The sequence below is a fragment of the Ursus americanus genome, chromosome 21 (assembly GCF_024610735.1).
Source record: "Ursus americanus isolate L20-20 chromosome 21, mUrsAme1.1.p, whole genome shotgun sequence".
NCBI lineage: Eukaryota > Metazoa > Chordata > Mammalia > Carnivora > Ursidae > Ursus > Ursus americanus.
In genome coordinates, this window is record NC_142147.1 from 23,542,008 (window position 1) to 23,559,281 (window position 17,274).

Below are 17,274 nucleotides of genomic sequence, written 5' to 3' on the forward strand. Positions count from 1 at the left end.
TTTGTCCATCAAGTTAAACTTTTTGTCTTTTATCTTCAGTATTTAAGTTAGAAACCAGTCTTTGGTTTGGGGTACACAGTGGTGACATGACCCCCAGGAGCCTCAGAAGGCTCTCTGATCTTGTTGTTGTGTGTGCGACTTTCTCTTCATAAGGCTGAGTGCTCAAGTTCAAATGGTCCTTGAAATAAATCTAAATGCAGGGTTCTATGGTGTTGGCTATGGGAAATGTGTTCCAACGAGAGAGAAACAATCCATAATGCGTGCCTTTGTGTGTCGTGTGGGGAAAACGCTGCTTTCAAGTAGTTGCTGCTAAGAGACTGGGTTATCCCAAACTAGTTACCAAATAACTCAACTGTGGTTAGCTGGCTTTGATTGTCGGACCCTATTCTTAAATCTCAACTTCTCCCAGCAATATATGAAGGCTTTTGAGACTGTCTGGTTTCTACCCACTCACATTCCAGCCACGGGGCTTGGCAGGGGTGGGAGAAGGAACAGAATCCTTAAAGCAAGACTGTTAGAGTCACGGTGGCAATTCCAAGCAAAGAATGTTGCTCAGTGCTCAAAGCCCTGCCCTGGGACCAAAAGCTTTTCACGAACCTGGTTTTAATTTTTATTTTGAACTTAAGTCATTTCTGCCAAGTGAGTTAGAAAATAGGGCGCTTATAAGTTGAATAACACACAAGAATCACAATGTGTTAAATATACTTTTAGGGGCGCCTAGGTGGCTCAGTCAGCCAAGCCTCTGACTTCAGCTCAGGTCATGATCTCAGGGTCCTGGGATCGAGACCTGCAGTGGTGGGCTCCCTGCTCAGCAGGGAGTCTTCCTTTCCTTCTCCCTTTGCCCCTCTCCCCCACTTGTGTTCTCTCTCTCTGAAATAAATAAATATAATATTTAAAAAATACACGCTTTAAAAGTCATTCTTATTTTTGTCATTTAAAAAGGAATTTGCTATAATTGTAATGCACAAAATAATATCTACAAAGATAAAAAAAAATGTGTTGGAAAAAAAACTGCCTCCTCCCCCTACTCCAACCACACTTTGAATCCCCCCAACCTCCACCCTAATTACCATTAACCTCCTGGTGGGTAGAATTCCCTACTGTTCTGGGATGTTTTTAAAGTTTTTTTCCCCCTTAATAAATGTTCTTTTTTATTATTGCTGGGAAGCATGGCCCCATTTTGCCAGTGGGAACAGTGGTGAAGAGCACTGACCTTGGAGCCAGACAGTCCAGCCCCTCCACTCACAAGCATATATGTCAGGACCAAGAAAGTGGCTGGAGGTGGCTGGAGGAATTAAATCAGAATGTTGGACATAAAGAGCTCAGTGCAAGGGTCTGGCTTGTAGAGAGAGGCCTGAGGCACAGTATTTAGGAGCGAGAAGTCTTAGACTGCCTGGGTTCTTGTCTCAGCTCTGCACCTTAGGAGCTGCCTCAGTTTCCCCACATGTAAAAAGAGGACACTGGTAGTAGCCACTTCATAGCGTTCTGGGGTGAAGTGAGTTAATATTGGTAAAGTGCTTAGAATGGAGCCTGGCATGTGGTGTTCTATAAATGTTTAAATATATTAAGAGAACAGGAGGTCAAAGGTAGTTGAAGCTATTAGTTGAGGCTGTGGTGTTTTGATGGTGATGGTGATGATATTATTGTGATGAAAAGATTTTTGGGGGCTCCTGGGTGGCTCAGTTGGTTAAGCATCTGCCTTTAGCTCAGGTCGTGATCCCGGGGTCCTGGGATCGAGCCCACATCAGGCTCCCTGCTCTGAAGGGAGCCTGCTTCTCCCTCTCCCTCCACCCCTCCCCCTACTCGTGCTCTCTCTCTCTCAAATAAATAAGCACAATCTTAAAAAAGAAAAAAAAAGATTTCACACCTAGAGATGGCCACCTGGATTCTTGGCTCTTGTCACTGGGATTTGGTTTCTAGACCTAGTGACCCAAATGACAGGTTTTAGGAAAGAGGTCATCCTGACTTAAGAATACTTAATGCCTTGCTGGTTTCATTTTTGTTTAATTTTTTTATTTTGAAACGTTAAAAACCCCATGTACCAGTCCTCATTTCAATACTTTGCTGTTCTTGCTCGACTTCACAGGCTGGTAGTAGTGGTCACTGTGGCTCTGAGACACTGCCTAGCCTTTGTCAGGGGTGAAGCAAGCTTCCCGGAGCCTTCCTGGAGCTAGAGATGCCCACATCTTTCCTGTAATTTCTGGTTTATCAGCCCAGAAGATCGGGTTGCACAGAAAGATAATGGGCCTTAATGAGCACCTGGAAATTCAGGTTGGGGCTCCGCACACTTCTTTGTCACTTCTCAAAGGGTGGAGCTTAGCCACCATCAAGACAAGATGCCCCCAAACAGGTTAAACGCCTTGCATCAAAGTTATTTGCAAAACCATTTTCAATTTTTCAGGCTGCCACCCTTGGCAAGTCCCGTCTTGCTTGTCCCAACTTTCACTGCCCAGATTGGGGACAGCTGGGGAAAGGGATTAATTTGGTGTGATAAACGAGGGCAGCTCTTGCTCCCTGTTTATGTGACAATCCCCCAAACACAGGTCACCCCATTACTTCTGGGAGTTTGAGGGGAGGGTTATTTGAAAATCATCTTGCTTTGCTAGTTTGAGATGAAATTCCTATGTTAGACATAAAAGGCAGTATCTGCCCATCTTCAAGGATTTTGCATTTCTTGCTTCTCTTGTCATTTTATGGTTCCTGTGTTCATTTAGCAAATACTTGGCTTCTGGCAAATACTTGTCTACCCAAATGCACAGAAATAATAATTATCATGTTCTACTCGCATTGCTCTTGCAATGTTCAAACATGGTCATGCCCATGTTCAAAATGTGATCACATTCACCGTCTTTGTTAATCTTCACAAAAACCCTGAAAAGGTAGGCTGCCTCTGTGGTGGTAACTGAGGCCCAGAGAGGTTAAGCCCGTTGTTTAAGGCCACTCAGCAGGAACATGGTGGAATCTGAGCTTATTATCTGGCCACAAGACTCGGAGATCAGCCCTTTCTTCTTGTCCCGTTTCCTGTCATTTACTACAGCCTTCCCCTCTCACCCTACCCCCACCTCCTAAAGTTTGGGAAGTGAGTTATAAAACCAGCCAAGAGGTGAGGTAGCAGTGGAGATATGGTTTTGATTTTTGTTTTTTTTGCAAACAGGGAGGAGAGAGGGTTGGGGTGAGTGATTATTTGAAGGACCCAGCTCCCTTCCTGTGAACTCCTCTTTGTTTGGCTAGATAGAGACTCCCAGTTACCAGTTACTGCACGCGGTGGCCCCAGATTTCCCTGGATTCTAGCTAGGAGGCAAAACTATCCTTTAAAATAACCAAGGCCCTAACAGGGTCCCTTCAGGGGCGGGGGACCATAATCCTGAGACTGAGTAACTCAGGTTAAGGGTCAGTCCCAGCTCTGCCCTTCACTATTATAGGATGTCAGGCAAATTTCTTAAGCTCTCCAAGCCTTAGTCTTCAGAAGGGAGTGATGATGGTACTGCTCACCCTCCCACCCCAGTCACCTGCTTCTTTCGGCAAGGGTGGGGCTTTGGGCTTCAGAAACGTTTGCAAGGGTGGCCCCTGGTGGAAAAAACTGAAAACTGCAGCCTGGGTATGGAGCATGGCTTTAGGGCTTTCTGGCAGAGACCTGATAATCGTGAATGCAGAGGTGTCTAGCTGTGTTAAAATAGATTCAAGGGCTGGAATATTTATAAAAGATCACTTGGACAAAATAGAAATTCCACTGAAGAAATGAAGGGCAAGTATTGGAAAGGTATGAAAAGAGGCCACCTTGAGAGTTTCCCAGAATGAAGTGTTGGAATCGACTGTTGCTTCTGCCTCCTCGGCTCTTGAGCCAGGTGTCTGCAAGACCTGCCCCTTCAGGTCTCGGCTCTGTCACCTCCACCTAGGCAGGCCTGCTCTCACCATCCAATATGAGTCACACCTTTCTGAATCCCCCTTGCCCCATCACTTTTTTTTTTTTTAATTTTTTAAAAGTAGGCCCCATGCCCAGTGTATAGCCCAAGGTGGGGCTTGAACTCATGACCTTGAGATCAAACTCATGACCTTGAGATCAATACCTGAGGGACACCTCAGTGGTTCAGTCGGCTAAGCATCCAACTCTTGATTTTGGCTTAGGTCATGATCTCAGGCAAGCCCCGTGTCTGGCTCCATGCTTATCATGGAATCTGCTTGTCCCTCTCCCTCTGCTTCTTCTCCCACTCTCTCTCTCTCTCTCATAAACAAACAAACAAACTTAAAAAAAAAAAAAAAAAGGACCTGAGGCGAGATCAAGAGTTAGATGCTTAACCAACTGAGCCGCCCAGGTGGGCCCCACCCCCCATCACTCTTGTATCACCGTCTTTAATTCCGTTACATCTAGCACTTATCACTACCTGAAATGATTGGTTTCTGTATTTGTCCACGTTTTCCACAAGAGCATAAGCTCAGTGAGAGAAGGTGTGTTGTCTGTCTTACTTACAAGTTTGTTCCTTAGAGCTCAGCACAGTTTTTGACATACAGCTTGGTGAAACCCTGTAGAACGAGTCCTTTGGGATTCTGAAGTTTAGTGTAGACATTCTTCACCACAACATCTCCAGCTTTGGGTATTGGTAATTTTTAATACTCCATAGCTATGAAGTTTGAAGTAGAGTTTCTAAGTCATTGGTCATAACATTCCCCCACCCAAGTAGTCCTTCTCTGTTTTTTGTATTTATCTTGGTACCCTGTGTGATCGAGTTGAAGATAACTTTAATTATCTCCCCTGAAAATGATCAGTTTCTCTTCCCCTTCAGATTGTAAGCAGGCATTACCTCTGTGTGCCTCAGATAATAAGCATAAAATCACTCAATAAGTATTTATGGTTATCAGTGTCTTTTGTGGAATACTCATGAGGGTCGAATAATTGGCTAAGCAAAGCAACTTTCATTTTCAAATGTTTTTTTAAGGTTTTATTTAGAGAGTGTGCATGTGCGCACACTAGTAGTGGGGAGGGATAGAGGAAGAAAGAGAATCTCGATCTCAGGGTAGTTGCTCTTGTTGCCTTCATTCTATAGCTGGGTAGACTGAGGCACAGGGAGGTTAAGTAATTTACCCAAGGTCACAGAGCTAATAATAAGCAGAGCTGGGACTTGAACCCAGCTACTCCCTTCCAGAGCCCACACTCTTTTTTTTTTTTTCCATTTTATTATTTATTTATTTATTTTTTTTTAAATGATTTTTTATTATATTATGTTAGTCACCATACAGTACATCCCCGGTTTCCGATGTAAGGCTCGATGATTCATTAGTTGTGTATAACACCCAGTGCACCATGCAATACGTGCCCTCCTTACTACCCATCACCGGTCTATCCCATTCCCCCACCCCCCTCCCCTCTGAAGTCCTCAGTTTGTTTCTCATAGTCCATAGTCTCTCATGTTTCATTCCCCCTTCTGATTACCCCCCCTTTCTTTATCCCTTTCTTCCCCTACCGATCATCCTAGTTCTTATGTTCCATAGATGAGAGAAATCATATGATAGTTGTCTTTCTCTGCTTGACTTATTTCACTTAGCATTATCTCCTCCAGTGCTGTCCATGTTGTAGCAAATGTTGAGAACTCGTTCTTTCTGATAGCTGAGTAATATTCCATTGTATATATGGACCACAACTTCTTAATCCAGTCATCTGTTGAAGGGCATCTCGGCTCCTTCCACAATTTAGCTATTGTGGACATTGCTGCTATGAACATTGGGGTGCATATGGCCCTTCTCTTCACTACGTCTGTATCTTTGGGGTAAATACCAGAGCCCACACTCTTAACCATCAAGCCACGTGTCTCTCTCTCTCATTATCTGTCACTGTTTATTGAAATACAAACCGTTACTTGAATGTAGACTTTCCTCAGCATCTCACTGTCCCGTAGTCTCTAACTTTCGGACTTAGTGAGTATCCTGTCTCTGTTATGTTGGTGGTCTGTTTTCATATTGTCAAGAGCCAGCTGAAGGAGAGGTCCTTTTTTGGTATTAAAAAGAAGTTACTTTCTAGACAGGTTAGTGTTTGTACTTCACAAGGACATAAGAAAGAAATGAGACCACAGTTAACAGTCCCCCTAGAGGGCTGAAGAACATAATGATAATACTGACTCTGCCCTCTTTCTGTTCTCTCATCAGACTGGCTTATTTGGCTTGTGTTTGTTTTGTATAAGTCAGGCTTTTGGTGGGTAAACGGAGTTCACTTTTTTTAAAAAAAGATCTTATTTATTTATTTGAGAGAGCGAGAGAGAGCACAGGCGGATGAAGGGCAGAGGGGGAACCAGACTCCCCGCTGAGCAGGGAGCCTGACGCAGGACTCCATCTCAGGACCCTGGGGTCATGACCTGAGCCAGAGGCAGATGCCCAGCGACTGAGCCACCCAGGTGCCCCCAGGTTCGCTCTGGAGAGAAGGAATGCTCTTGTCTTGAATCTGCCCCATTTCTTAATCACTGTGATTTATGCCCTGCAGTGAGTTTTGAAGGATGCACCGGTCAACCAAGGACAGCCTATATTGCGGACGACACGCGATTCAAAGTGAGCACAGACGGTGTGGTGACCGTCAAGCGGCCTCTACAGCTTCATAAACCGGAGATGAGTTTTCTGGTCCACGCCTGGGACTCCAGCCGCAGGAAGCTGTCCACCAGAGTGACGCTGAAGGCAGCCGAGCACCACCACCACCACCGTCATGTATGTTGGAGTGTTTCTTGCAAGTTCACTGTTGTTTTATGTCTGTTCCCTAATCTGAGTTCTCTACCCTTGGCGCCTTTCGCATTTGGGACTGGATAGTTTGTTGTTGTTGTCGTGATGTTTAGCAGCCTCCCGGCTTTAGCCCACTGGACAGACGGCAAGCAGTAGCACTCTCCTAGTCGTCACAACCAAAAATGTCTCCAGACATGGCCAGTGCCCGCTGGGGGGATGTGGGGGGCATTGCGGAGTCACCTCTGGTTGAGAACCATTGGTCTAACTGAGCTACTTCTGCTGGGATTTTTTTTTGTGTTTGGTGGGGAGGGATCAGGTGCAATGGTGGCAAAGTGTTAATGTCTTTATTTCTGTGGGTAAGAGTGCGGACACTGCCTGGGGTTGAATCACAGTCCTGCCACTCACTACCTGAGTAGCTGTGGGAGAGTTCACCTAAGGAATTCCCAGCATGGAGAGGTTATCTGTAACATGGAGAGAATAATGACTACATGAATTAATACACGTGAAATGCTACAACTGTGTTAGGCATACAGGAAGTACTCAGTAATTGTTAATTGTCTTTTTCTTGGAGGAAGAATGAACAAGAGATCAATTCTCTGATCATTTTATTTTACTCTTTTTATTATTTTTTAATTTAAAATTTAGGTAGTTAACATCCTTTTCTTTTTTTTTTTCTTCCCCCATTTTACTCTTTGTTTTTCTAGTGGGTAGGGTCTTGGGATGGGAAGAGAAGAATCAATGGGAAGCTTTTGTTCCATTGGACTGTAATCTGCACAATATCCTTCCCCATTGTGTCTGTAGTGTCTGGCCCACAGTCTGCCACACACCAGGAGCCTTGTAAATATTGAATGGACAGATGGGTGAATTGGCCATGAATGAAAGGATATATGTCTGCCCAGTTCTTGACAAGAATGTTTCTGGGTATTGTTACCCAAGCCAGACACCTTTGCTAGTTTCCAGACTGTTCCCATGGTGCTTCCTACCAAAATGTCTCTCTGGAGGCCGTTCTAGTTGTATCCTGGTACTGCCTTAAAAATATGGAATGTGTTGAAAGTACCAAGGTCTTTCAGGGTGGCTCCTGTTTTTCTCCTCAAAGATTGTTGAGGTTGCAGGAACTGTGGAACAGAGAAAAATAATCTCCCCGAGAGAAGTAGGTGCTGTAATGAGGATTCACAGATAGACAGCCTGATTCTACGGTGCCCTTGGCTCAGGAGGGACAACTTATCTAGAATATTAATAATCCAAGGATGCGGGGGTGGGGGGGAGAGAGAGGGAGAGAGAGAAACCAATATGCAGGAATGCAATAATGGAAAGGATTCTGTGATGATGTCTTATGTTTATCTTGTGCATTTTTTAAAATTTATATTACGTATTTATTAAGGCAAGGAACTATACAGAAAAAAACATTTGTTCTGCTTAAGGCATACTTGGGAATAAATCATTGTACAAATTATTGCACATCTGAAACCACAGTGCATAACAGACTGTCTGCATAAAAATGTTAAGTAAACCAGCTGTATTTACCTGACTTAGGTCATAAATGTAGATTGGAAGACAGAAATAGATTTTCCTTATCAAAGTATGCAGCAGTTTGAGAACTTTGGCTTCCTCATTTGGTACCTTTAGAGAACCAAGACTCACCAAGCACCATTGTTTAGGTTATTAAAACACAATTTCTGTACCTGAATTTCTTCCTGTTCTTCTGATATCATAATAGTGGCTTTTAGAAGGAAAGAGAATACAAGGTGATTTTTATACTTACATTGCATTGAAACACAATTCAAGGGAATTCTGGTCTTGTCTACCCCCAACTCATGGCTCTGATTTATACCCTGATATCCACACCTTCCAGTCACCCCCTGGGTGTTTTGTAAGTCCAGGAATAGTCAGGTTAGATTTAGCATTGGAATGATTGAAGATCCAGTCACAGACCCCATCAGTTCTTTGATTTATCTTCTGGTTTCCTTGTGTCTCCTGATGAACCATTCACAAGTGGGCTTGTTGGGAACTTGACCGTGATCATAGTGCTTTCCAGCTGGGTTCCTCCCCTCCCCCCGGTGGGGGGGGGAGACAGTGTGAAAGGCTTTATTTTTTTTATTTTTTTATTTTTTAGATTTTTATTTATTTATTCGACACAGAGACAGCCAGCGAGAGAGGGAACACAAGCAGGGGGAGTGGGAGAGGAAGAAGCAGGCTCATAGTGGAGGAGCCTGATGTGGGGCTTGATCCCACAACGCCAGGATCACACCCTGAGCCAAAGGCAGATGCTTAACCGCTGTGCCACCCAGGGGCCCTGTGTGAAAGGCTTTAAAAAAAAAAAAAAAAGTACTGAATTCTCTGCCAGCAGGGTGGGTCATATCCACTGTTCTGGGCTTTACAAGTGCCTCTTTCATGTGTAAGGCGAGGGGGTCCGGCCTGGAGAAGGCCTGGTCACACCTCTAGCTCTGGAGAAGGTGGTGCCCAGTGTGTTTGCCGTAGTGCTGGTTAGTTGGTCTGAGCGGGCACATTTCCACCCACAGCCGTCCAGGTCACTGTGGTAGGGTTTCTCGCCTGTGTGGGTTCGCAAGTGTGCGTTGAGATGAGAACTCTTCGTGTAGGTTTTCTGGCAGCCCACAAAATCACAAGTGTGAGCGGCTGTCCTTTTCTGGGGCCATCCATGACCTCCTCCCCCTCTTTGGTTTCGGCTCCTGTGGCATGCAGGAACCAGGGGGTATGATCTCTTGGTAATGGAGCTGTGGGACCTGTGGCTGCATCTGGTCTGGCCGAAAGAAAGGGTGGGTAGTTGGGCCTGGGGTTGGGATGAAAGCCTTGGGAGGGGTGGGGGTGGATAGCAGTAGGACAGGATGACAGTCCCTGCTGCTCAGCAGTTCTTGGCACCCAGGGTGGGGTAAGTCCTGCAGGGAAGCTGCTCCCCCAGGGGGAGGTCGTGGGCTGGCCCCTGGATCTTGTGCATTTTGAATCATATTTAAAAAGCCAGGAAATAGCGCTTGAATCACCTTTGGCAAACAGGATCAGGATTATGTGGGGAGTGGGAGATAGAATTGTTCCCTAGAACCTTTATGTATTACCGCTAATCACTTTAAAGCACTTAAGCAGCTTGGAGGATGTTTTTCTTCCATCTTCAACTATCTTATTTCCCTGTGTGTGCATAAAGTTAGCTTTATCACACATGAAAACCGTTCAATACAAGTCTCAGAGGGTGTTTTTGGTTCCTATCCCAACAGCTTCTGTTAGAACAAATGGAAACCAAATAGATAAAATGATACAATGAGATTAAAGAATTTGTATCGATCACAAAGTAGTTCTTAGTATCAATTCCTAAAATTTAACTCATCTTGGCTGAGAGCTCCACTTTGGGGACCTATACCCCACGGAAAAACATAAAAGAAAATTGAAATGCTTGCATATCTAGTTGTTGAATAAGCTCTGATGTTAAATCATCAGAGTGCAGTGTTCTATTAAAAACAACAGATATAATATATTTAGGCTTGAAATAATTTGCAAAATAGTATTAAACCCTCAATTGTATAATTGTGTATACATAATGATTGCTTGAACTCTGGACACTAGAAGAGAATCAAAAGAGAATATCTTCTTTATTATATGGCAGAGAAGTTCATTGGGTTGTGTTTTGTTATTAAGTTAAAACCATAGACTGCCCCCAAGAAGGCTGAAGATCCTGGCTGGTTAGGTGGGACTGTTTGGCCTGTATTACCTCTCCTGAATTATCTGATTTTGTTCTTCATTTCCTTTCCTTCTAGGACACGCTCTCTGAAACCCAGACAGAAGTGCTCACATTTCCCAACTCCCAGCGTGGTCTCAGAAGACAGAAGAGAGACTGGGTTATCCCTCCTATCAGCTGCCCAGAAAATGAGAAGGGCCCATTTCCTAAAAATCTGGTTCAGGTAGAGAAGGAAGTTCTCTGTGTCTCTGGGAGAAATTTGGCAGAGAAGGACCTAGAAGAAAAAGAGGGAAAGCCCCAATGTCAGGATCCTTCCTTGATAATTCTGTTTGTTTCTGTTTGGTCTTCAGATCAAATCTAACAGGGACAAAGAAATCAAGGTTTTCTACAGCATCACTGGCCAAGGAGCTGACACGCCTCCTGTTGGTGTGTTTGTTATCGAAAGGGAAACAGGATGGCTGAAAGTGACAGAGCCTCTGGATAGAGAACAAATTGCCAAGTACATTGTGAGTATCTCTCAGAAGCTTGCTAATAATGGGGTCATATCCTCCCCAAATTCTTTGGTCAGCCCATGTTGGATCCCTTGATCAGATGCTCTGGACATGTAATTGGATACCTCTATACCTGTTGACAAGGGGAGATGACAGGAGAGTCTGGAAAAATGGGAGAAGGGGTTGATTTTTTTCCATTGGGCATAAAGAGAGGAGAGACCTTAGGATCATACATGAGTTTAGACCCAAGATACCAACTTAACTCTTGGGGCTAAAAGTCCCTGACCCAATGGAAGAAGCCAGTTACGATGTTGGGGAGCAAAAGCCATTCCTGGGCTTTGGTAGCAGTGTGAGCTTGGAGAGCTGGGAGTTGGAGAGCTGCATTGAGGCCAAATGCAGAAAAATCTGGGAGAGACACTAGACTGGAGAAGCCAGAGCAGATTTTACCCTGCTGGGAACAAGAGTGTGTCAGGCCTCCGCTCTTGTCTCTTAAGCCTGGCTCCCTAGCCCTCCTGTGGGAAATGGGAGCTCTGACCTGGTGGGTGTGTTCTGCAGCCCATGAATCTTTACATATCATGACCTCAACCAGTGTCACAACATCACATGTGTGAGAAAAGTTCTCTGCGGGCGGTGTCCATCCTTGGGTCTTTGAGAGTGGGAGGGAATGGAGGGCAGCTGGAGTTCTAGTCACACGACTTCTCCCATTGCTTTCTCCTTGTTGGGGCCCAAGTAACCCTCACTTGGCTGTTGCAGCTCTACTCTCACGCCGTGTCTTCTAATGGGAATGCAGTTGAAGACCCCATGGAGATCGTGATCACAGTGACGGATCAGAATGACAACAAGCCTGAGTTCACCCAGGAGGTCTTCGAAGGATCTGTCATGGAAGGTGCTCTTCCAGGTATGGCCAATAACGAGGGGCTGAATACTCAAAAAGACCGATTCTTTGGACCTCAAAGTGTTGGGGATTGTGTTTGGGCTTAGGCCCTTCATAGGGACAGAACTTCTTTGGAAGCCAGTGTGTGCGTGTGTGCGTGTGTGCGTGCATGCACGTGTGTGTAAAACATTCTTTCTACAGAAATGTGTGTTATAAAATAGGAGCAGTTTAAGACGGTTGCCTGGAGGGGCGGCTGGGTGGCTCAGTCGGCTAAGCGGCTGCCTATGGCTCAGGTCATGGTCTCCAAGTCCTGGGATTGAGTCCCATGTTGGGCTTCCTGCTCAGTGGGGAGTCTGCTTCTCTCTTTCTCGCTCTTTCTCTCTCTCTCCCTCCCTCCCTCTCCCCCCCACCACCGTTCTCTCTCTCAAATAAATAAATCTTAAAAGAAAAAAAAAGAGGGGTGCCTGGGTGGCTCAGTCAGTAGAGCACGCGACTCTTGATCTTGTGGCTGTGGGTTCGAACCCCACATGGGGCATAGAGCTCACCCCCGCCTCCCAAAAAGGAGCAGTTTAAGAACCTTCCCTGATTAAGAAACAGATCCTTGCTATTCCTGACCACATTCTTTTCTCTCCCTGGTAAAGGTAGCCACTGCCCTGACTTTTGTGGTAATCATTCCTTTGCTTTCCTTTATCTTATTCATCACATGTATATTTACCCCTCTATAATATCCTGTTTGTTTTGCATGTTTTGCAAACCTTGTATACATGGAGTCACACTCTACATGTATTTCTGTGGTGTGCTCCTCTCACTCAGCTTCACGTCCGTAATGTTCTTCGTGTTGGTGCCCATAGCAGTCCAAGGTCATTCATTCTCATTGCTGCATGGTATTCAGTATTTTTGTATTTATATAAAACACTTTATTCCCCTGTTGATGGAAATTGACTTTGTTTCAGTTTCTTGCTAATAGAAATAGTGTTCTCAGAACATTCTTTAATGTATTACCTGATGCGTATACGCAAGGCTTTGTCTAGGGTGTATCTATCATAGCAGATTGCTCCATTGTCGGGTATGTGCCTGTTCAATGAGACCGCATGATGACAAACTGTTTTCCAGAGTGGTTGAACCACTTAACACTCCCACCAGCAATCGATATCCTAAAATTGTTAGACTTCTTAGCTTTGCTGGGTGTGCAGTTGTATGTCCGTACAATTTTAAATTGCATTTCTCTGATTTATTAATGGGCTAATTAAGCATTTTCTATGCTGGCCATTTGGGTTTCTTCTTTATGACTTGTCTCTTCAAGTCTTTTGCTCCTTTTTTCCCTTGGGCTATTTGTCCTTTTCCTCTGGAGCCCTAAGGAATTGTGTTGATGTCGTGGGCACGAGTCCTTTGGCAGAATCACATGTGCTGTAACTGTTCTCTGCCATCTGGAAGGCTGTGATCTCAGATGACCATTCTCTCTGGTGAAGCTGTGCCTGAGAAGCCAGTTGTGGATATTGGTGGGATTTTTCCTATATTTCACCTCATTCACTCAGTATGAGAGACAAGGCACAGTGTTTTAGTTTAAGGTTATTTATTCCCCATTCTCCTCACCTCCAGCCCCCATCCAAAATATCTGTTGGAAAAGCCGAGTCCTTGGAACCACTGCTTTTTGGGTGGAATGCTTGCTTCCTCCGCTACCACTTTGGTAAAAATATTGGAAATTAGAGAATGGAGGAGCCATAACATGGTACCATCCCCAGGGCTCCTCCTTGAACATTCTGGACAGAATCGAGCTGAGCAATGTGGACCAGAATCCCAAGTGCAGCTTCCCCAAATCTTTCTCTCCCTCGGCCCTTCCAGGCACCTCCGTGATGCAGGTCACAGCCACAGACGCGGACGACGACGTGAACACCTACAATGCCGCCATCGCTTACCGCATCGTCACCCAAGACCCCCCCCTGCCTAGCAGCATGATGTTCACTATCAACAAGGACACGGGAGTCATCAGCGTGCTCACCACCGGGCTGGACCGGGAGGTCAGGGGTCAGGAGGGTCTAGAGGGGGTTGAGGGCAAATAGACATCCCTTAAATCATATGGACAATGCAAAACTCTGCTGAGGCCAGTTGCCACTTAGTATGTTTACAGTCTGAGCTTTGCATCTAAACAGCTCTGGAGAGGTTTCGTAGCTGGAAGGCAGGCTGGCATTGAAGCAGATGACCAGATACACTGTTTCCATGTTCTGGGCTGGGCTTGCTGTGGCTGTTGGTCCTGACTCAGATGTGTTTGATCTCTCTGTAGACTATTCCCACGTACACCCTGGTGGTTGAGGCTGCAGACCTGCAAGGTGAAGGCTTAAGTACAACCGCAACAGCTGTGATCACGGTCACTGACGCCAACGATAACCCCCCTGTCTTCAAACCCACCACGGTAATTCTGCAGCCCCCGGACGGTTTCCAAAGAAAGGTCCTCTGTTGTTTTGCAGCTGCTCATGGGTGAACGCTTTGAAAACTTTCCCCAGACTAGTAAGCTTTAAGGAGCAAGCAGATTGGGATGGCAGTCGTCTCTGTCATCCTCTGCATGAGCCTTGTTGACACAGGTTTGCGGAGTTGCACACGGCACTGGGGGCGCCTGGCTGGCTCAGTCCATGGAGCATGCGACTCTGGATCTTGGGGTTGAGTTCAAGCCCCACATTGGTTGTAGAGATGAGTTTGTTTTTTGTTTTTTGTTTTTTTTAAAGGCACCTGTGGAACTCATGTCCTCATGTTGTGCATCCTGGTAGCAAATGTTACCAGGTTTTGTTTATTCACTGAACAAATACTTCCTAAGTTTATAACATAGGAATTGTGTTACACACTGGAGATATTATCACAATAGGACAAAGATTCTGTTCTCAGTGGAGTTGATAGTCTAGCTAGGGAGATGTTGGACAACCTGTACAAATTATTGTGTACAATTATATTAAGTGGCGATGAGGCGAAGGTACCAAAAGCCACATGAAAGAACCCTTAATTTTCATATGTTAGAAATAGTCTCAGTGGTTAGTAACAGAGACTTGACTCTTGTGCCCTAAACAAATAGGGTGAACTTTCTCTCGGGTCACAGAAAGCCTAAAGCTAGAGTATCTACACTGTCGGTGGAAACTCCTTAGTCCAGCTGACCCACGATCATTGATGCATGGCTTCCATCCTCAGTGGCCCCAGATGGCTGCTAGAGCTCCAGCTATCTCTGCGCTTCATTCAGGAAGGAGGCAAGGGCATGGGGGGCAAAAGGCATTGCTGCTAAGTCAAGGTTTATTTCTGTGCAGATCCATCCCACAAGTTTCCTTTACTTCTTATTAGCAACTGCTGTCTTTGAGGATGACTGGAAATAAAATATTTTGTCTGGGCACATTGCTGCTCCCAGCAGTATAGTTTGCGAAAAAGGGGCAAGTGAATATTTACTAGGCAATTAGCAGTGTCTGCCGCCCTAACCTAGGCATCGTAAGTACAAGAAGGCTTCACAAAGCCCGTAACATTTATAGTAAGACTTGAAAGGCCTTATCTGAAGAAAGCATCAGTATCCTAGAGACCGGCTGGAAAGCCAGGGCTTTGGGTGAACACACTAACCTCTGTCTCTAGACTTCTTCCAGCCTGCTCCTGCCTACAGGTCCTGGGCCTAAGCCTCAGCCTCTAGCCTGGCCATCTCTGCTGCAAAGCCCACGGCTTTCTGTCCTGACCATTTCTCTTAATGGGGTTTTGTGTAATTCATAGTTATTCTATAAACTGACCCTTATATTAGTAGAGGCTTTCGGAGATTTTTGTTAGAAACCAAGGACCTCCCTTCAGCTCTGAACAGGTTTTACCCTTGATTCCAAACCAAAGCTTTACATACCTTTCTAGCTTACTCAATAAATTTTTGGATGGCTTTACCCCCTTTAGTATTCTACATTCTTAGTCCCGTGTTAGCTTTACATCTCAAGAAAGGGTAAGATGTACATCAGTCTAATAAAATATGAAATAACCATGATAAAAGAAAAAAGTATGACTTGAAAGGAGGTCGTCAAATGTGGGATAGGGGATAGTGGAAGAGTGTTCTAGGCAGAGGGATCACCATATGCAAAATGCCCTGAGTCAACAAAAAGTTTTCAAGAGCTGAAAAACAGTCTGTGTAGTGAACCAAATGAGGTTGGATCCTACAGGACCTTGTAGATGGAGGTAAGAAATTCAGAATTTATCTTGAGTGCAAGGGGATGTCATCAAGGGTTTTAAGCAGAGGACTGTACCTTCCAGACTTTTGTTTTATGAAAACTACTGGTACCCCTGGGAATGATGGGAGAGGGGGGAAGTAGTGAATATGCTACAATGTCTTGAATTTGATTAAGATCACAGTCAGCAACGGGGCCAGAGTGTGCCGAGGGGCTCAGGTAGCCAGGTCCTTAAGAAGCTAGCTCGGGTAGTCTTGAAGGGTGATGCACCTTGAGTCGTATTGGCTACTCCACCAACAGGAAGTAGGGGCTCTGCTGGTGGTGTGGGCACTTCCTCCCAGATTCCCCTTGAATCTTGGGCTCAGAAAGGATTCCTTTAGCCCTGTTGGGCCTAGCTCATCTGTTAGGTGTCAGGATGTTGTCAGTGACCCATCTTCTCCTTTGCTCTGTAGTACCAGGGGCAGGTGCCTGAGAACAAGGCTGACGTTGAAATCGCCGTACTCAAAGTAACTGATGCCGATGTCCCCAATACCCCAGCGTGGCAGGCCGTGTACACCATATTGAACAATAACAATGAGCAATTTGTCGTCACTACAGACCCAGTAACCAACGACGGCATTTTGAAAACAGCTAAGGTTTGTATGGTGCCTGGCAAGATGCAGAAACTGACATCTCAGCTAGCCGCCCACTCCCTTGTCCCTTGGTGTCTTCTCAGAAGTAGATTAGCATGGCGTTGGTGGGCTAGGGGTGGGCAGCTTTCCCAGGTTCTGGTGGGCCATTTGGGGTTTGCAGGAACTCTTGAGGCACATGTGAGAAGTTCCTACGCAGTCACTTGAAATTGAGGAGAAAGAAAGTACCATCTGTTTAAAAAAAAAAAAAAAAAAAAAAAGGCTTTCTCCCTCAAACGTTTGCCTACCCCCATATCCATTTTGCAAATGAGGGGAAAAAATGGTTTACTGGTCTCTGCCATTTTGCTGGATTATTTTAGAAGTGGGACAAATGACTTTTTGAAAGATGTCTTGGAAACCTTAAAAGTAAGAAGTTGGGTGACTTCCTTGTCGAAGTTAGAGTTAACCAATCTCTGGATTAGCCCCCGAACTTAGACTTCCTACTGAGCAAGTGAATAAGACCGTTCATCTCTGCGTCACTTACTACATAACCTTATCTCACACCAAACATTCGATGTCAGCATTTTCTCTGCTACCAACAAAAGAAAGAAGCCAGTAAAATGAGCCCCTACCGAACACAAAGTCCCTCATAAAAGTTCCCAGTTTATTCCTTACAGCAACTCTGTGAAGTAGTTCCTTGTCGTATGTATCTGGGTGTGCAAACAGACCCAGAGGTTAAGTTGCCTGGACCACA

General features: G+C 45.1%; 1 protein-coding gene across 1 annotated transcript in view; it reads left to right on the top strand.

The window, feature by feature from the left end:
• The window catches only part of CDH1 (cadherin 1), a 76,983-nt gene that overhangs the window by 42,180 nt on the left and 17,529 nt on the right, over nucleotides 1–17,274 (top strand). The window contains exons 3-9 of the mRNA XM_045814893.2: nucleotides 6,470–6,687; nucleotides 10,461–10,604; nucleotides 10,732–10,887; nucleotides 11,626–11,770; nucleotides 13,589–13,764; nucleotides 14,028–14,156; nucleotides 16,365–16,547. Coding sequence (XP_045670849.1) covers nucleotides 6,470–6,687; nucleotides 10,461–10,604; nucleotides 10,732–10,887; nucleotides 11,626–11,770; nucleotides 13,589–13,764; nucleotides 14,028–14,156; nucleotides 16,365–16,547 — 1,151 coding nt within the window. The remainder of the gene's footprint in view (nucleotides 1–6,469; nucleotides 6,688–10,460; nucleotides 10,605–10,731; nucleotides 10,888–11,625; nucleotides 11,771–13,588; nucleotides 13,765–14,027; nucleotides 14,157–16,364; nucleotides 16,548–17,274) is intronic.